The sequence below is a fragment of the Cynoglossus semilaevis genome, chromosome 2, assembly GCF_000523025.1.
Source record: "Cynoglossus semilaevis isolate Cse_v1.0 chromosome 2, Cse_v1.0, whole genome shotgun sequence".
Taxonomy (NCBI): domain Eukaryota; kingdom Metazoa; phylum Chordata; class Actinopteri; order Pleuronectiformes; family Cynoglossidae; genus Cynoglossus; species Cynoglossus semilaevis.
This window is the reverse complement of record NC_024308.1, coordinates 11,024,894-11,045,783: the sequence shown is the minus strand read 5'-3', so window position 1 is coordinate 11,045,783 and position 20,890 is coordinate 11,024,894. Positions and strand designations below refer to the sequence as shown.

The 20,890-nt window shown below is 44.9% G+C and overlaps 1 protein-coding gene across 1 annotated transcript in view; it reads left to right on the top strand.

Moving 5' to 3' along the window:
- Positions 1-20,890, top strand: part of mast2 (microtubule associated serine/threonine kinase 2) — a 63,267-nt gene that overhangs the window by 23,906 nt on the left and 18,471 nt on the right. The window contains exons 4-10 of the mRNA XM_017031008.2: positions 8,791-8,822; positions 12,936-13,133; positions 16,625-16,716; positions 17,697-17,772; positions 18,385-18,405; positions 19,039-19,117; positions 19,328-19,482. Coding sequence (XP_016886497.1) covers positions 8,791-8,822; positions 12,936-13,133; positions 16,625-16,716; positions 17,697-17,772; positions 18,385-18,405; positions 19,039-19,117; positions 19,328-19,482 — 653 coding nt within the window. The remainder of the gene's footprint in view (positions 1-8,790; positions 8,823-12,935; positions 13,134-16,624; positions 16,717-17,696; positions 17,773-18,384; positions 18,406-19,038; positions 19,118-19,327; positions 19,483-20,890) is intronic.

Below are 20,890 nucleotides of genomic sequence, written 5' to 3'. Positions count from 1 at the left end.
TAAAGCCAAAAGACTGCTGTTCTCGCTGGGGTTCTCCAAGTTCTCCAGCTTCCTCCCACAGTTATAAATAAAAATAATAATAGATGAAGTTCAGTCCATTCCTGTGGAGTTAGTGAATTACTGCAGAAACTTCACCTTTGACTGGAGCTTCATTTCTTCTCCGTCTTCCTTTGTTTCTCATGGTCTCATTACATGGTCCTGAGGAGAAGTTGTCAGGTTGATGGAGAGATTCTTCAAGCCTCTGTCCTCCTCCTGCACCTCCTCCTCCATCGTCAGCTGACCCAGCGTGTCATTGTTTCTAGTTGTGTATAAACCATGAGAAACTTCCTGTAACGCTTCAACCTTCTGGTATCACCAGATTAGATTGGCAGGAGGTCAACAGGTCAGGATTCTCTGGTCCAGTGGAACAGGAACAGTGTCAGAGGAAAACGGTTGAAAGGATTTCAGACAAGTGTAGAATGAACGGGACTATAGAACAATGACTGTGTGGTTCAAGGGTTATTTAAAGTTCCTGGTTCACTGACCGTTGACCTTTGGTCTTCCACGGTCACTTGGACACTGGTGGACTGAGTGTCATTAAGAGGTGGGTTGTTAGTGGAGGTCCCAGTCAGCTGGTACAGGTTGAGGTTTAAAATCAATGAAGTGACCAGTGGTCCTGGTCTCAACGGTCCAATATCTCCTGATGTTTGATCGAAATTTTTGAGCCTGTAGCTAACAGCTAACAGCTTATGATACAGTTGCTTAGCTGTTAGCTAAGTCCCTTGTGTTTTTCAGTAACCATCTACGGTGACTCTGGTTTTGCTGTCTCTCTGACTGCTGTCTTGTGCAGGCACAGAGGCATCAACAGTTAGCCAACTGCTAGCAGTAAATGTTGAACAAAAATGTTCATCAAAAAATATATACACCAAAGCCGCCTACATCAAAGGGACTACACTTCACTGTATTTCCATTTTCTGTGTCATTATTTTCAGTTCTAGCCTCAGAATCGTCTCTGTGTGATTCCACTTTCCTCCTGCTTCCCCCTCCTGCTCTCTCCTCCTCCCCCCCAGTCCTCCCTCTATGGTTCCCCGCTGACTCTCTTTTATCTGCTGTCCTGCGGGCAGACATCTCTCCACACGATAAAAGCTGAAGCCCACAGGCTGCCAGCCCTGCCTTAGTCCTACCATCCAAGGACAGAGGGAAACATGGGGGGGTGGGGTGGGGGAGAGAAAACATTTGACTTAGTCCAATTACACTAAGTGCTGCTGAAAGAAAAGGCAGAATAATAAAACACTTGTTTGTTTGTAGAACCTGCCTGTGAAGTTCTGACGAGATTTAAAACTGATTTCATTTAAACATGTTCAATTTAAACAACATTCAAACAATGTTCTAGTCTGCGGTATTTGATGGAACCACTGACCTACTGTCAGTCAGAAAGGTTTATGAGAAAATGTTCATGTCAGGCCACACGGTGTCTTCAACGTCCACATGTCCTGCCTCCCCAGACACATGCACCCCCCCCACCACCACCACCACCACAGACTCACACACATCCTGACATTCAGAGTCATGTTCTGACAGTGACCCGTCCGTGGGCCTCGTGCCGTGTCCTGAAATCGACCCTGGCTTCAAGACGGAGCGGTCTGATTATGTGATCACTGAGTAACTTCCAGATCGGATATTAAACTCAGGGAATGTTTCCCCCGACGGCGGCTGGTGTCATTCCAGCTGCCACAATCTTTCATCCTGATTGGCCACAAACCCCGGCTGCTCCCACAAACCCCTGAGATGGAGCCCTGATCCATCTGCTGAGCTGATGCAATGCACCGTGGGTAATTAATTAGCAGATGTGGGGTGCATTCTGAAGTACAGAGATGACATAAACAAGTGTGGGAAGAAAAACTTTGGCAGAGGTGAAAGTGATAACATCATTCTGTTATTTTGGTCCAGACTGTGGAGCTGGAGATACTGGTCCAGAATCAAGACTGGTCCCTGGTTCAACTCCTGCCTTCAACAGTTCATTAGCTAGCACAGCTAGCATCAAGGCTAATGTTAGAAATAACTTGTTCTTGTGCTTCTTCTTTTGTAGCTGTCATGCAGGAATACGGGGACCCCTGGGGGTTGGTGTGTGAATAGTTGGCCTGTGCTGTGAGTTGATGGTTTAAAGCTCCAGGTGATTCGGTCTGTAACAGTGTATCAGAGCAACATAAGTAGTGTTGCACTGAAATAAAAAATCTTGGCCAAAACAGAAAAATGAAAATGAGGAAATCAAGGTCGAAAACCGAAAACTGAAACACCAGAAGAAATTATACTGCCCATTATTAGTATCACTGCATTTGTGGCTCTGACTGTGAACTAAACCTCAATAAAATCAAAGCACTGTGATTACATAAGTTAATAATTGTCAAAATAATTGTCATAAGTCTAGCAGAGAAATAAAATCAACTGATAGTCATAAAGGAAGTCAGAACAGAATAGCCTACCTATTATTATTATTTAAGGAACTCTCTGTCAGGATCTCACAGAACATATTGGACAACCAGGGTCCCCGCCCCTCGTCTGGCACACTGCTCTGTGAGCTTCTTCTTGTCCAAACCTGTGCAGACAGACTCTAGGAGTCGCCTTTTCACCCCCTCACTGAACACTGAAAAAGATTATTCTGATAAATTAAACCTGACGTGGAGACCCCCCCATTAAAATTATTAAAATTTCACCATTCACACACATCCTGACATTCAGAGTCATGTTCTGACAGTGACCCGTCCATGGGCCTCGTGCCGTGTCCTGAAATCGACCCTGGCTTCAAGACGGAGCGGTCTGATTATGTGATCACTGAGTAACTTCCAGATCGGATATTAAACTCAGGGAATGTTTCCCCCGACGGCGGCTGGTGTCATTCCAGCTGCCACAATCTTTCATCCTGATTGGCCACAAACCCCGGCTGCTCCCACAAACCCCTGAGATGGAGCCCTGATCCATCTGCTGAGCTGATGCAATGCACCGTGGGTAATTAATTAGCAGATGTGGGGTGCATTCTGAAGTACAGAGATGACATAAACAAGTGTGGGAAGAAAAACTTTGGCAGAGGTGAAAGTGATAACATCATTCTGTTATTTTGGTCCAGACTGTGGAGCTGGAGATACTGGTCCAGAATCAAGACTGGTCCCTGGTTCAACTCCTGCCTTCAACAGTTCATTAGCTAGCACAGCTAGCATCAAGGCTAATGTTAGAAATAACTTGTTCTTGTGCTTCTTCTTTTGTAGCTGTCATGCAGGAATACGGGGACCCCTGGGGGTTGGTGTGTGAATAGTTGGCCTGTGCTGTGAGTTGATGGTTTAAAGCTCCAGGTGATTCGGTCTGTAACAGTGTATCAGAGCAACATAAGTAGTGTTGCACTGAAATAAAAAATCTTGGCCAAAACAGAAAAATGAAAATGAGGAAATCAAGGTCGAAAACCGAAAACTGAAACACCAGAAGAAATTATACTGCCCATTATTAGTATCACTGCATTTGTGGCTCTGACTGTGAACTAAACCTCAATAAAATCAAAGCACTGTGATTACATAAGTTAATAATTGTCAAAATAATTGTCATAAGTCTAGCAGAGAAATAAAATCAACTGATAGTCATAAAGGAAGTCAGAACAGAATAGCCTACCTATTATTATTATTTAAGGAACTCTCTGTCAGGATCTCACAGAACATATTGGACAACCAGGGTCCCCGCCCCTCGTCTGGCACACTGCTCTGTGAGCTTCTTCTTGTCCATTGCGGCCCAGATCATTTCTTGTGCACGGTGCTTTATTCCCTCATCCATGTAAGGATCTTTGTAATGTGGATCAAGTATAGTCACGACGAAGTGCAGAGGATCAGAATAGATCTGAGTCAAACCTGTGCAGACAGACTCTAGGAGTCGCCTTTTCACCCCCTCACTGAACACTGAAAAAGATTATTCTGATAAATTAAACCTGACGTGGAGACCCCCCCATTAAAATTATTAAAATTTCACCATTACACGTTTGTCAAATCTCTATCCGTGGGTCTTTCTCAGATATATTGAAATATGTCTACACCGTCCACTGTGCTTTTATAGAAACAGCTCTGATGAGACGCCCCCCCCTTACATTAGAATTTCATCAGTTTTTCTCTTTGTCTCTTACTCACTTACTCAAGTTTTATTTGCAGAGTTTAGATTAAAGAGTCTGTGGTTGAAAAGAAAAGTTCTAAAGGTTTTTCCTTTGAAGACTTTGTTATCTGCAGAACCATTTTTTGTGTTGAACTGTTTAGACTTGGTGAATTTATATCCTTCAGAGAAGTGCAGATTGAAGCAGTTTTCTGTGATGGAGTCACATCGTCTGCTGTCTTTGGAATAAACTGAAGCTGAAAGTGAGGGGGGGTAGGCCTGTCCTGAGGGTTGGTGAGAGAGAGAGAGAGAGAGAGAGAAAGAGAGAGAGACAATGGAACCAAATTGTGTCTGTTTCATCAGTCTGTTTGACTGACTTCTGCTTCTTCTCCTCCTCCTCCTTCTTTTTCTTCTGTGTAATCCTTAGAGCAGATATGTCAGTCTGTGAAATGTGGGTCACACCCATCATCACAGAGCGTGTGCAGCAGCTCCACCTCCTTCCTATTGGCCTATTTTTATGAAAATATATAAATATATATTTTAGTTCTCCTGGAGTTGACAGCCTGTGCTCTGATGTTTGTGTTGTGACTCAGAATCCCATCTCTGTCAGTCATGTTAAAATTCCCATCAGGAGCGAGTCGGCTCAAGCACCAGTGCCGCGCCTCAGCTCGGTTCCACACCTAGGTTCCTCTGCAGGCCTGCAAGAGCTGCACAGCCTGGAGGCACAGACACGTCCGACCAATCAGGAGCTTGCGTTGGAGTCGTTCTCATGTAAATGTTCTTTGGTGTCATTTGTCAGATTCTGTCTCACCCCGAGACACTGGGTGTCCCTCATATCTCTACTGTATCTTATGGTGTTCCCCAGGGATCGGTTCCTGGGCCTTTGTCCTTCTGTGTCTGAGTTAATGGACTCAGTGATTCTGAGGCTGTCAATCAGAGATTAATCACTGAAACTGATCCTAATATATGCAGATGCCGCTTGATCTCCCTGCTTCACACAAACAAACACACACACACACTCATGAATACAATCTGTGTGTGTGTGTGTGTGTGTGTTTGTGTGATGCCTGTACGGTCCCAGTGGAGATCACTTCAGCTCGGTTCAATGAAACACACACCAGACAGTTCTTTGTTTTAATTGTTGCTCAAAGCTTGTTTTCAAATCCACCTGACAGTCATGCACACACACACACACACACACACACACACACACACACACTCAATGTCCATGTATAATATGCAAATAAACCTCTTCCTCTCAGGCAACACGGATTTCTTCTGATTGAGTAAATTCCAATTAGGATTAGTCTGGGTTTTTTCCTGCATCTCACCAGAGGAGGTGCTGTCGTCCTGGAACCAACGATAGACAGAACGATAAGGCCAGATTAGTGCTGCTGTGACGGCGTGTGACTGTGAGGGGGTGTAGGGGTGAGGATGAAACTTAATTATCAGGTTGCCTTTCTGTGGCGGGGGCCGTCGTGAAGACACTGCTGGATAATAACACACTTCCAGGTTCTTGATTGTCCATTTGATAGATCCTGCAGCTGCGTGTAGAACGTCCTGCAGCGCTGCAGGAAGTGTGTGTGTGTGTTGGAGGAGTAAGTAGTGCAGCTGCAGATGAATATAATTTGAATAAACAATCTTTTAATTACTGTAGACAGCAGCCCTTTCAGTCTAAATACTCTGCAATCAACGCTTGATAAGTCTAAGAAATACCCAGAACTACAGTACTGCAGTTCACTGATATTTCCGACTGACCTATCACAGCTGTTGTTCACACCGCAACACGGGCAGTGTTTTTGGGATCACTGTGTAACTGGAATTGTTTTGTCCATATAAATCTGAAATAGTTCCATATCTCCTCTTAACCTGCAGATCTGAATACTGCATACTGCATACTGAATACTGAATACCCCCTAGATATGAGCTTCCAGAAACTCCAGTACTCCGTGGTATAAGTCTGCAACTATTGCAAGATTTTCCTCGTGATACGAGGAAATATCTAGTTACTAGTGCTTAACCGACAACACAATTATATTCACAGTAGATTTGTATAATAGCGTCACAGAGCGAAGTCAGCGTGAGGAATCAATTAGCTAATAGTACACCGAGTACGCATTGTATTGGCCAATAGTATTAGTATTATTATAGTATTAGTTTTTGCTATATTTTGCGATATAGAGAAAATTTGATGTACTGAGGGAGCGAAAGGGAACACTGTTTACATGTATATAGTCCTTGTTTTTGATGTTTAGATGAGGGGAAAATACATTTTTAATTTTAATTTAATTAATTAATTGTTTATTTCTGGGGGGCTGGAATGACGTTTTTAGTTTTTTTTAATGCGGAACATTTGATCGACATACGAGTCCAAGTGTGGACACAATGGTTGGCTGACAGTGGCTGTGATAATGTCTGTGTTAAAGCTGCTGGTTAGAAAGATTTAACGTCTGAACTACCGTCTCCCTGGTGACACACACACACACACACACACACACACACGAACCTCAGCTGTGTTAATGAGTCAGTGTGTGGCCTGGATGAAGTGTAATGCTGTTCTGAAGCTAGTGTGTGTTATTCAAACCTCTTTTGTGTGGCCTCATGCACACACACACACACACACACACACACTCATGTAGACCATTAGAGTCTTACTGGTCCCTGTGGTCCTCTCTCTGTGGCTCTCTCTCTCTCTCTCTCTCTCTCTCTCTCTCTCTCTTGGTGGTCATTAAACAGCAGCCCTGCTTTCATTAGGACGCAGCTCCAATCCACTGAACACCAGCACACAATTAGCTCATTCACTTAAGGCAGGTTAATGTGTGCGTGTGTGTGTGTGTGTGTGAGAGAGAGACAAGAGAACACATTATTGCTGTTGTCCATCATGTTGCTGCTGATGCTTCAGGTCCAGGTTTCTCTGTCTCCGTGACAACAGATTTTTTAAAAATATTTATCTCAGTAGAAGGAGCAGAAAAATCTTTTCTCCTGGTTTGACTTGACTCTTACTTTTGTTCTCACCACTGAGGAGCAGCATCAGGTTAAAACTGGTTAATGACAGACACGCCCACTGGGCGGAGTCTTTTCATTTTCATTATCTCGTGGAACAGTTGAGGGTTATCTCACACACACACACACACACACACACTGGTTCAGATGGTACAGATTCATGTGGAGGCAGCAGAGCAGGGTGTCTGCACGAGTCACATGTTCAAGTACAGCTTACACATCAGGCTGGTATTAGAGATGTGTGTGTGTGTGTGTGTGTGTGTGTGTGTGTGTCTGAGTCCCTTTGTTGTCACTGTTTCCTCATCAATATTCACAGCTGCTGTGGTTCTGCTGGAAATGTCATGTGGACCAGTGACAGCCACTGTACACCACCACTCAGATGAACCCCAACTGCTGTTTACACAGTAGGATGGATCTCATGGTTCCGCCTGGTTCTCCAGGCCGGTTCCTCTGCAGATGACAGGCCAACTTTCTGATAAATGGTTAAAATTCATTTAAAACACCGCTATAATACATTGTGATTCAGGGAGGATAACTGTGATATGGGGCCGAGGTCCAGTCCAGTCCAGTCCAGTCCAGTTGTCTTACACTTGTAGGGCAGTGACATCACATCTTTCTGTGTTGTTAGGTCCTGGTGAACATCTACTCAGCTCTCTGTTCTGACAGGTCATTTTATAATCACATTACCATCTCTCTCTCTCTCTCCCTCTCTCTCTCTCTCTCTCCTTCTCCATATCTCCCACCCTCTCTCATCCATAAAGCTGATTATTGATGCCTGTTTTCCATCAGGCAGAGTGCTCTGAGGTTCAGTGTCTGCTCCTCTCCTCCTCCTCCCCTCCTTCCTCCATCACTACAGATAATTTCATCACAGCTTTGCTTTGTGCTGCTGTAGCTTGTTTAGCACAATCAGTATACTTGTGTGTGTGTGTGTGTGTTTTAGTGTACATTGGTGTTCTTGTTACTTTTACCTCCCCCTGGCCCCCACCATCCTGGCTTATTGTGTGCAGAGACCCCCCCTCCTCCCCCCCCCCCCCCCCCCCCAGGGCTCAGATAGCAGCTCACGCTCACGTGTGGAGAAGCTGACAGTGTAATGTAATAAAGTGTCAGATGAGGGTTTTGGACCAGCATCACTTTACATCAGAGCTCTGTGTGGGCGGCCAGACTGAGTACTTCTGAGTATTACTACACTCACATATAGTTCTGTGGTTCTGCTCTTCATATTCACACAGACAAAAGGTCTGTGAAAGCTAAAGGTCAGTCTGAGGAGGTGAGGTCGGGGGTGGTGGAGGTCATGAAGTTCAGTAGAGGTGATAATGCAAAGACTGGTGTACAAATGTACACATTAGAGAAGTTTTCAACAAAAACCCCGTCAGGATTTGGAGGTTCTTTTAGGGCTGTGGCTCAAAGGGACGTTCTAGGGTTGTGAGTTTGATTTCAGACTGACGGTTACTGCCTTGCTGTCAGTATAAAGCACCTCAGAAGTACACACCCTTTAACGTCATCGGCCCCTCCCCTCCTCCCCCAGTTAATGATGACGTCATCTTCCACACATCCACAGAAAATGACAAAATGACAAAAATCTTCGAATTACAATGTAAATAATAATAATAACATTAATTACAATAACAATAATAATAATCTAAACTGTTTGACTGATGTTAGGGTCTGTTTTTCTTTGTCTTCCAGAAGGAGCTGAGTCTTCCCAGGAGAGGCAGTTTGTAAGTACCCATCATGCCTTGGGCTTTTTTTCTTCAGTCCTGAGGTGGATGATATAAGTGTATGTGTGTGTGTGTCTCTGTGCGTGTGTGAGCAGCAGTGCAATGAACCAAACAAGGGGAATTCTGGCTAACCTTTAGCACTGTTGAGCTAACTCTTCTGCATGTCCACCTGACACCTGTGTTCCTACGTCCTCTCAGCTGTTTGTCCCTGTCAGGTTCTGCTCAGGTTCTTCCAGTAAAGTGTTAAAGGCCAATGAGTTTTCCTGTGTACGTGTGTGTGACATGGACGTGCATGTCTCAGAACAGCTGAGCATCTCACTGTTGATGGATTTAAGTCTATTTATATCAGTGTGTGTGTGTGTGTGTGTGTGTGTGTGTGTCAGTCAGTTAATTTCTTGTCCTACTCAGAAGGTGCAGCAGGTTTGGAACCACAGAAGGACTGACTCTGGTTTCTGTTCTGTTCTGCTTGTCCAGTACTCATCCAGTGCTTGTGTTTAACAGAGGTCAAACCCATGTCCTTCTTTCACCCACCACAAGAAGGCGCTGCTGTTCAGGATTTTTCATCAGATTTTTTTCTGATGTGCAGAAAAACTTTAACCTATGACAGATGTTTTCTCTGTCAGAAATCCTGGTGTTGGTTGTTCTGGTGCAGTGGTCAGTGGAGGTACTGCAGCTGCTTTAGAATTGAATTTTCACAAGGATTCTTTTCTTTTCTTGAACTTTGAGAACTTCTTCTGACCAGAAAGAATTCTTCCATTTAGAATATATTTGGTAAATCATAAGATTTTTATTATGTAATTACATGACCCTGGTGTGTGTGTCACTGTGTGTGTGTGTGTGTGTGTGTGTGTGTAGTGAACCATGTGAGCCACATTTAGCTCACCAGTGTGTATCTGTGAGGTTCTGGGAAGGGTTAGAGCAGCTGCTGTATTTACTACAATAATCAGAGGACAAAGTTCTCTGGTGTCACTGTGTCACTGACACAGTCATCGGTTCCATCTCAAGTTCCTGTATTCAATCAATGCACCAACCTGAGGACAAAGGTTTGTCAGCTGTATTTTTAGGTTCACTACTTCAGAAAAGTGTAGTATTTACTGCAGCCTCAGACTGGTGTCAGAGTATTACTGTGTACTGTGTACTGTCTACTGTCCTGGGCTAACTATAGGGTGACCCCGTACAGGGAAACAGTCTGTGTAATAGTGCGGCAACAAAAGCTAAACGTTAGCAATTATAGCAACAATTATTACCAAAAGAACCCAATAATCCAGGTGTTAGTCTGGATTATGACTGACAGCCTACAGGACAGTGGTGAGTGAATATAAAATTAATAACAACCACATCAACTCTGACGATGTGGGACAGTGAACACTCCCAACCCTCTTGCACCTCCTCCTCTTTCTCCTCTCTGGTCACTTGACACTGAGTTCACAGCTGAGACGTGTCCAGAAACAGAGAGGCAGTGAAAGGGCAGTTCTGACCCAGGGAAGGCTCACTGATGCTGGGTACATGCAGGCTGGAGTCTCCCTCAGCGGGAGCAGAGGTCGACGTGTGTGGACTGATCTGAACCACTGATCTTAGTCTGATGACACTATGGAGCTGCACAGGAAATGACTTCACAGACACTTCCTTCTCTTTTATTGGTGGATTATTAACCCTGTAACGACGTGCAGTATGAAGATGAAGAGTACAGACACTGTGTGTGTTTTTGTGACTCAGTAGGACCGTGTCTGCCACTGGAGGGACACTCTATCCCAGATACCTTACATAACTTTGTGTGTGTGTGTGTGTGTGTCAGTGGGAGTAGATTAGAGCAGGTGCTGACCTCACACACTCACTTACTGTCACACTTCCTTTATACATACACACATACACATATATAACACTACAGTGGCTGCTTTGACTCATGGACGGTCAACACACGTCCAGGTTTTTACTCCTTTGGAGGACATTGGTTTTGGGTCAGTCCATGTCTCTGAGGGACACATGAGGATCTGATGCACCCTGGTGGATTACTGGAGATTACGGAGAAGTCTTTTGTCCTGGGACAGGGGATGAAGAGGAGGAAGGAGAGAGGAGGAGCTCCAAACCTCCGACTGCAGTAAGACACAGACCTGTGTTAGAACAGGGACTCACAGTAGTGTTCTATATGATATGAATTCATTCATTAACCCTCTACCACCCCTTGTCCTCTGCTGTGGATAATGAACAGTTGTGGGTGTTGACCCCAGGGCCCCACCCCTTGTCCTCTGCTGTGGATAGTGAACAGTTGTGGGTGTTGACCCCAGGGTGTCAGTTTGACACTAACACAGGTTTGTTTTTTCAGTCACTGAGGTTTTACTTCATTTTTAGAATTTTTTTCCTTAAAGTTTTAGTTGTATTTGGCTAACCTTTAGCTGCCTCTGGGTTAGCTTGTTGTTAGCATGTTTTTTTATTGAATTCATGTCTAACTTTTTACTCACTCTTTTGCTCAGTTCAATGCTTAAAACTTAGATTGTGATTTTGTTCAACTTGTCATTAGCCCACTCCCCTGCCCCCCATATTTAGTTGTTTATTTATTTAAAACCAACCAATAGAAGGCTCTGGTACTGTGGTACTAACCCTATCTCAGTGTGTAGTTAGTGATTCATCAGCTGACCCTGTTTTTTGAATGTATAAAAATCTGAGCTCATCACTGAAGTCCTCAGTTAGAGATCACTGTGACAGTTTGGTTTGAAGTGAGCTGAGTGTAAACACTTGGCCTCAGCAGCAGCAGCAGTAGGAGCAGCAGCAGCAGTAGGAGCAGCAGCAGCAGTAGTAGCAGCAGCAGCAGGAGTAGCAGGAGCAGCAGCAGCAGTAGCAGTAGCAGCAGCAGCAGGAGTAGCAGGAGCAGCAGCAGCAGTAGTCCTCATTAGACCTGAGTCTCGTGGACGGTGCGTTGTCTCTAATCTGTTGATGTTGAAACACCAGACATCTGAGGACATCTGAGTCTTCTCATGTGTGTGTTGTGGAACAGTCCAGAGGTCAGGAGGTCACAGGGCATTGACCTGTCTGAGGTGCCTTCACCTACTTGGCGTAGACTTAGACTAGGGCTGTAAGAAAATATCCAATATTGTGATGTCAAGATTAGATTGTTTAAAAAAATGTCAATATGTCATTGTGTCTATATTATTGCTGTTTATCACAACAGATAGTTTCACTGACCTTTGACCTTTGACTGATCTTCATTACTGACTCTGAGCGAAGCTCTGATTAATTGATGATGTCATTAATATATTTATTTGTGATCAGCCTCTTTACCCTGACCCCACAGATGGCTGTGTGTGTGTCTGTGTGCGTCTGTGTGTGTGTGTGTGTCTGTTTCATGTGCTGGAAACACTCCACATACTAAATAAGCATGGCCTTGGTCCAGCCAGCAGGTGGCCTCACCCTCTCTGGCATGGGGGAGGGGACACATAGACCACCACCATACGGTCCTAGTGCCCTGCAGCTCAGAGCCAACTGTCAACAGATCTCTGCAGAATTAAAGGCTGGTTTTTATTTTTTGTGCTGAAACTTATATGTCATTTATTGTAGCAGTGATTTTCTGACCTCTGATCAGACTAGAGGACAGAACTGTCACTCCTCTCATTTTTTACTGTGTAGACTAGGGATGCACTGAATATTCAGCCACCGAAAAGTTTCACCGAATGACTTTTATTACTAAAACAAAGCGGCTGAAACAGGAAGTTATGATGACGCAAGCAAAACCAGCGGCCAGTGTGGGCATGTCTGAATTTACCAACATGTTGGTGTGGACGTATTTCAATATATCTGAGAAAGACCCACGGATTGAGATTTGCAAAACGTGTAATGCTGAAATTTTAATTATTTTAATGGGGGGGGGGGTGTCTGAACAATCATTTTAATTTCGGTGCATCCCTTGTATAAACTAAATGTATTTGTTGGCTCAGAATCTAAAAAGTCCCAGAAGTCACTGGTCTGGGAGGAAACAGCTTCAGGATGGATGGATGGATGGATGATATGGATGGATGGATGGTTCTGGTTCGGTTCTCAGTCCTCATCACTCACCCCTCTATGCTCACCTTTCCATCCTCACCCCTCTTTCTTACCATTACCTCCCCCTTTCTCTGGCAGAATCTGGTCGCCTGCTCAGTTGCGTTGCCACAGCAACAGCAGCCTCCTCCTCCAGCACCTGCTGTCCCCCACTTCCTTCCACCCCTCGGCCTCTCAGCCTTCCTTTCCTTCTACCTCCTCTTCCTCACCCTCTCTCTGCTGCTCTGATGGCCCTCTGTCAGCCCCTGTTCACCAGCGGGGAAACCCCTTCCTCTGGAGGTAAGACTCTGACCGTGTGCCCCCCCCCGTCTCCCCCCTCCGTCCCCCATGTATTTTTGTTGGAGTTCAATGTTCTGGACTCATCTTGGAAATTCTTCAATGTAATTAATTTTACTGAGAGCTGTGAAGTTGATGTGTCGTCAACACGTACAATAAATAGAGCTGCTCGACCAATGAGAGCGTTTTGGGGGCAGGGCTAGCACCATAAAGTGTAGAAAGGAACTCTAACTGGAGCTTTGTGACATTTTCTTATGACCAGAGTATTTTAAGTCTGAACAAATATCATACAAATAATTCACCGTCATCACAGAAAGTAGAAGATCATGTGGTTAAATATGACGTCATCAGTCCAAGGACATTGACTCCTCTGTATCTATTACTAATGTCTGAAAGATGATCTAAAGATGATTCCCTGACCTCCCATCTCCGTTCCTATAGAGACATCTGATCCGTCCAAACCTGGAGGTCCTTCTCCAGGAGTGGACACTTCCACTCAGATCTTTTGACAAAGTTACCTGCTGGTTCAACAGGAGCCTTTCAAGGGTAAATTCAGACATTTTAAGGTTATTTGGCAGTGAGCTTCTCCACTGTTCAGGAAGAACTGGAACATGTGGTGATGAACATCTGGACGGTGACGGAGGTTCAGAGACGGAGCCAGTTAGAGCCTCACTCTGACACGGAGAAGAAAAGACCATCGGAGCGTGAAAGAGATGGGAGGAGGGAGTGTTGAAGGGGGAGCCGGGGGGGACACCGCTGAGTGGAGTCAGAGGAGGAGGGAGAGAATCGGAGGAAACAGACAGAGGAGAGAGTAGGAGCAGAGACAGATCTCTGTTCGCCGTGGTCTGTTAGCTCTGCTGCCGCTGCTCCACAGCGATGGTCCAGCGTCTGCGTTAACGTTAGCATGTCGTCCGACTCCTTCTGGACGGTGCTGTCTAATTTCTCGCTGCCTGAGAGGAGCATGCTGCGGCGCTCTAAAAGGTACAGCCTGTGATCGGTGACATCGTCACTCGTCTGTTTCTGCCTTTGACTCAGCATCGCCTCATTCACTTCATTCTGTGATGTCTTCTCCTCGCTGCCTCTCTCCTTTTCCTCTTCTTCTACTTGTCAATTCCTGTTCGATGTCCAGCAGGAGTTTCTCCATCTTGAAGGTCATTGACTCAGTCTGGGTTTGAGCCTTGAACTGATCGTATGCGTGCGCGTGTGTGTGTGGTACTGCTGGTACCATGTACCATTTGGAGTGTGGGTTCCAACTGTGACGTTGTCTTCAGGTGGAAGACCAACTTCTAGGTTGTGTCTTTTTAAGAACCCAAGGCCTGTCTGCCAATTATGGCAGCAGACACTGGAACAGATTCAAACCTGGCCCGCAGTGTAATTATATTTGGCCCGCGAGATCATATCAAATGTGTACTAGAGTTCACGCAGTATATAGTCCCAGGATTTGTAGTGTTAGTGGTGTTTGTGCTATGTTAAAGCAGAAACATTTTGGGGGGTTTTTCTTGTTGTTGGCCTGTGAAAAAAGATTTACGTTAAAAAGAACTGGAAAGGCTACAGATAAAGAGACATAATAAAGAACAAATACCACTGATGTGTGTTTTATTTCAAATTTAATTTCTCATGTGTTTATAATGTTAACTTTTAGTTGTTCCAGATTCAATATTTACACAAAACCAAAGTTTGTTTCCAAATGAAAAAATCTACATTTCTGATCTGCAGAGAAGGGAAAAGATGAAAATTTACAGTCAATGTTTCAATAAATGTGAAGTATGGCCGCAACTTTGTCCCAGTTTTTAATTTTGGCCCACCGTGAATTTGAGTTTGAAACCCATGCTGTGGTTCTTTGAGGAACCTGCTGACCTGAGGTCACCGTCATCACCTGATCAGTTTGTCTGGATGAAGTGAAAAACTTGGCTTGTTGTGTTAAAATATTACTTTTTGACAATAGTTTGAATAATAATTATGATTTATTTTCAACCAGTAGAGCTGCCCCCTGGTGGATTTGCATCAGAACTCCTGACGCTCTAGTCATCACTGTCATTCACACATGGTTCTGTCCTGTTCCTCTGACCCTCGTTCTCCTCACCTCAGTAGAGATCTATTTGGACATGTTGACCCCTACCCTGTGAACCAGACTCTACTCTAGACTAGATGTTGGACTAGAACGGTCATGCCCCCTCTTGGGGACAAAAATGTTTTTACAACCCAGCGAATTTAAATACTATTGAGAACCTGATAACATGTATATTTTTATCTGTACAAAACACTATATGGGCTGCTGCCACCTAGTGACTGGAGGCTTGTTATCATTCAAGCATTACAGCAGTGGTACACTTATGTCCAGTTTGCCATATTCAATTGGAAGCCTGTCACGGCCCCCCGTGCCCCCTCCCCCACTATTTTAGGAGTACTGGACTGTTCTTCTTGTCCAGAACACTGGTGATGGAGCAGCTTATTGACCATATGTAGTGTGTACTCTACAGTACATACTCTCCTCCAGGTTACCAGTGTAGTTAATCCATTTGTTCTGGCTCTGCTGACCACTCTGGGAGTCTGACCCATATCTTATCTAGATCTGGCTGAAAATCAAGGTCAGGGCCCACTGCCAATGTGGTATGGACTACAAGGAGGCCGTGCACCACATATTGACAAACCCTTATTCAAATACCTGCAGCTGTTAATGACTTCATACACAGTGTAGTCTTTGATCATTTGTTCATTTACAGGACACACACGACTGAACCCCCACATGCTGTGCTCTCTCTGCTGATGCCGCTCATCGTCAGCAGATGGCAGTAGTCACCCACTCCCAGCAGCCATGTCCACATGAACTCATTATTCTTCAAGTTCATATGATAATTAGATTCAACCTGGCATAAATCAAACACCTAACACCCCCCTTCACCCATCACACTCCCCTCCTCACACATACACAACACATGTGCCAGTTTGTGACCTTTTGACCCCTAACCTTGGCAAAAACTCAGTCCAGTCCAGGTCCAGACCAGGTGTCCTGACCTTCTAGAAACAGTCTGTTCTTTAAGAGCCCCTTCATTTATCTCTGTGTGATTGTAGTAGCGTCTGTGTGTGTGTGCGGGGGTATCCACTGGGGGCTTTATCAGCAGCACTGCCTCTGTGTCAGGGGTCAGACTGATTAATTGGGGCTCACATACAGTAAAAACACCAGAGACCCCAGGGACAGGGGGTCAGCCAGGTAACATCGGTACCAGGGACAAAGAACCTACGGAACAGCAGGACAAATCCACCATTTACTGGAAACTTAGTCTGAGAGTGCTCTACAACAGTGGTGTCCAATATGTGGCACGCCACACACCAGAGTGGACGTCTGCTCTCACTAATGCTGATTATAGTCTCGGTAGCCTGCTGAGCCTGCGTGTGTGTCAGTGTGTGTGTCAGTGTGTGTGTCAGTGTGTGTGTCAGTGACCCCCAGATGAAGGACTTTTAAAAAAAAACTAACTCTGACTTTTGTCCTTCAGCTGTCGGACCAGCAACAGGAAGAGTCTGATTGTGACGTCCAGCACCTCACCCACTCTCCCCCGACCACACTCACCTCTGCACGGACACACAGGTAACACAGCCCAAAAAGAACACCGGTGCTTTCTCTGCAGCTCTGAGCTGGACTCTGTGTCAGAGGTTGGTAGCGTGGTCCTGGTCCAGACAGTCAGGTTCTGGTCTCAGTCACTCATCTTTTCATTTTTAATATTATAATATATATAATATAATATTTTAATATATTTAATATATTAATATATTATTGTTACTATTGTTGTTGTTAGGCTGAAGATTAATTTTACAGTCTGGTTCTAATGGGGCAGTTGTCCCAGAGACTGTTCTGTCCACAGCTGGTGTTAAAATATTGGACTGATGATTTCTGAATCTGAGGACAACAGATGACTGAGGACAGTCTAGACCTGTCTCTGTCTCTCTACGTCTTTCCTCCCTCTCTGCCCCCCCTCTCCTCTGCTAATTTATTCCTCACCATCTGACTCTGTTTCTCTGTTGACCAGCGGGTCTTATTTATTCCATTAACCTCCCACTACAAATGTACTCACAAGTACATATACATGTGAGTACATGTACAGTGGACCCCAGAGACACCAGTCTAAGTCGTTCCACAACTCGTGTCTCAATTGCATTTTCTCCATTATAATAATTACTAAAAACCAATTCATTTTTTCCAGCCCTGCATAAATATACTATAAATTAAATTAACCTCCATCTAAACATCATCAAAAACATAGATATAAACAAATATATTGATAATATAGAATAATAATAATTAAGAAAACATTTTATATTATTTTTATAAAAATGAGTAAAATAACCCAGAGAGGGACTGTGAGGGAGACAGCGCCACAGTGTCGGGGCCACTAAGGAAGGAGAAGGATTATATATATTTTTTTAATTTTATTTATTTTTTATTAAACACTATGTTGGTGATGGACTCGGCAGCTGCTTTGGTGTCAGAGCTCACGGCTAAGTTAAATGATCCTCTGAGCCTGACTTTAACTCCTCCTCTTCAGTTCAGTCTTCTTCTCTGTCTCTCAGGGACGAGTCCACTGGACAGCCCCCGCAACTTCTCCCCCAACACAGCTGCACACTTCTCCTTTGTCCCTGCACGAAGGTGAGACACACACACACACACGTGAATGTTGTTACTGTTTTTTATTAATCTGTTTTGACTTCTGTTAATCTTCACACCCCCCGTCCCCAGGAACACCACCCCATAGATAACTCACCAACCCCAGTACTACAGCCGTTTATTGCTCCTTCAGTCCAATTACTGCACTGATCCACATTTATTATTACAGTATGATAAGGTCATGTGATCGGTCAAAGCAGCTGTAATAACCCTCTGAACTGAAGAGAGACAGGTTAAAAGGTTTTGAATCTTCAGACGTGTTCGTTCTCATTCCTCCAGTCTCTTAAAATAAATCAGAACTGTTCCTTTAACTCCATGACACATGTAAATGTGTAAATACAGAATAATGTCCCGCTGCAGACATCAGTGCTGCCTCTGCTGGAGCTGCAGTGACACCGTGTGGTGAAAATTCATATTGCACAGCACGTTAGGTTTATAGAAGAATTCTCTGAAAACATTTTTAAAATGACAAAAATGTCAAATTAAAACGTCTTCGTGGAAGTACTTTTTCCCAGTACTTTGTAACGTGAGTTTGTTTGTGTGACCGTTGACCTCTGAGGCTGAAATCCAACCATGATCTTGTCTCCCTCACAGCCATGGACACAGGGCAGACAGGTAAACACTGAAGTGGTCCTCACTTGTCTCTGTGTTACGCCCCCTGCTGCATGGCTGAGCACACACACGCACACACAGGAATGTAATCAACAGGGTCAAAATATTCACTAAGTAACAGAGAACGTCTGACTATGTTTGAGAACTCTTTGTTTTGTTGTAGAAATACAGTGAAATATAATAGTATAGTACAAGTATTTGTAGTCAGAAAGAACTTTTGATATATTTAAGCCTGTATTCAGTTAAAAATAAATATAAAGTCATCATCCTCATGTTCCATGTCTGTGGTGTCAGACCGTCCAGTTCTGCTGCAGACTTCTTCTCTTCTTTTAAACACCTGCTCACAGCTGACATGCTAACAGTGCTAGGCTAATCTGCTGTCACCACACTACATCCTGGCTGCCGTTCACAGAACGTCGCACTGCATTAGAGAAGTGATGGCGGTTCAGTGTCATCACTTCTCAAACATCAGTCAGCTGTCAATCAAGATGATGGACAGCTGACTGATGTCTGTTCTCTAACAACAACAGAGACGTCTGTCCTCACTGTGTCTCTGTCCATGGAGCTGCTTCTGCTGCTGCCACCTTGAGGTGTCATGTTGGACAAACTGATTTCTCTCCTTTTTCCTTTTTCCAGGTCGGACGGCAGACGCTGGTCCCTGGCTTCACTGCCCTCCTCTGGTTATGGCACCAACACCCCCAGCTCCACTGTCTCGGTAAATGTCTCCTGTGTTGACTTAACGATCGGGTGTTAAATCACTGAGTGTTTCAGTTGAAGGTGTTGATGAAAGAAACCTGTTTCTATCATTTCTGACCCCGGTCCATCTCCTGTGTTGGTCTTCAGACCCTCTGCGGTCCAGTAGAACCGGACAGCAGCTCCAGAGCTGGTTGTAATCTGTGCTCCTTCTGTGCTCCTCCTCTCACAGTCCTCCTGTTCATCTCAGGAGAAGCTTCACCAGCTGCCCTTCCAGCCCACGCCGGATGAGCTGCACTTCCTCACCAAACACTTCAGCTCCGAGAGCATCACCGACGAGGAGGGCCGCCGCTCCCCCGCCATGAGACCACGATCCCGCAGCCTCAGGTAGGTGACCTCTGACCCTCTCTGACCTCTGATCTGATCACACTGTTGTTCTTTTTTAGTCACATGGCTGCTTCACACTGATTGGTCGATGGTTTTAGTTCAGCTCCAGTTCCTTCAGTCACCTGATCTGATGATGTCATACTCAGTACTGAACACTGGACTTGATGTTGGAATTTTACTGCAGTTTTTCTCAAGGTGACAGATACTGGTACACACTGTTGTCTTGGAGACATCTGTCCAGTTTAAGAATTTGGATCAGATTAAAGTGGATTAGGACTAGTGATATACCTGTCATAGAGGCTGGAACACTTTTGTATGGAAAAACATGTATGTGTGTTCCAGGCTGATTGAGCGCCCTCTGCTGTGAAGGGTGTCAGTTGTCCTTCCTTCACTCCCTCCTGGTTGTCTCACAGCTTCATCTTCTTCATTTTTCCATATTCCCACTCTTCCTGTTCCTGTGAACAGTTCCATTCATCACCAGTCCCCCCCCCCCAAGGTCCCGTCGTCCACAGATGTGTCAACATTGTCCATCCATCACAGCATCATGTTCAGTGAAGACACTGATGGATGTTGTGCTCCAACACCTCATTGACTTCCTGTCTGAGACACTCATACATCACATGACGTCACGTGACCACATACACACCAACGCTGGTGTGTGTGGTCGCGTTCAGTGTGTCTTGTGGTAGAACCAGGGCCACGCCCACTTCTCTTTGTTTCCTACAGTCAGTGTCTGAGGTTCTGTCACAGTCGTCAGCCGTGGCCACTGCAGCAGCCACAGAGGCGTCATCTGGGTTTTTACTTCTGGAAAAACCTTGAAACAAAACTCAGGACCTTGAGTCTGTGATTGGTCTCAGTCACACAGGGATTCAGAGCCCGTGTGGGCCGCATCTTGTTAGATCACTGAGCCAGGATCAGACCCGGGTTTCAGTTTCTCTAGAACTTTCCAGACTCACCTGGTAATGAGACACCAGCTGCTGGTTGAGTGTGTGGCTGGAATGACAACAAGTCATTTCACCGACACACACCCCTCCCATAGACCCCACCCCACACACATCTCACCCCAGTTCGGTTTGGTCCGACTCTCTGTCATGGTCAATTAGCTCTCTCATTTCCCGAGACGCCCACCTCTGTGGAGCAGCATCACTGTTATTTTTTCTCATTCCCTTCCTCACACACACACACACACACACACCACCCACCCCCCTGTCCCCACCTCGACATCACCATCTGATTCACTGTCTCGTCTGATTTACTTTAATTACCGTCTCCACCAATAAACTCGTTTGCATTTTAACTGCCTGTTTGTCACCTGTGACATCATCACTGAGCTGAGGAGAAAGAAAAGAAGAAGAAGAAAGACAGGATGCAGAAAAAAACCTCCAGTTACAACACAAGGTTCTGATAA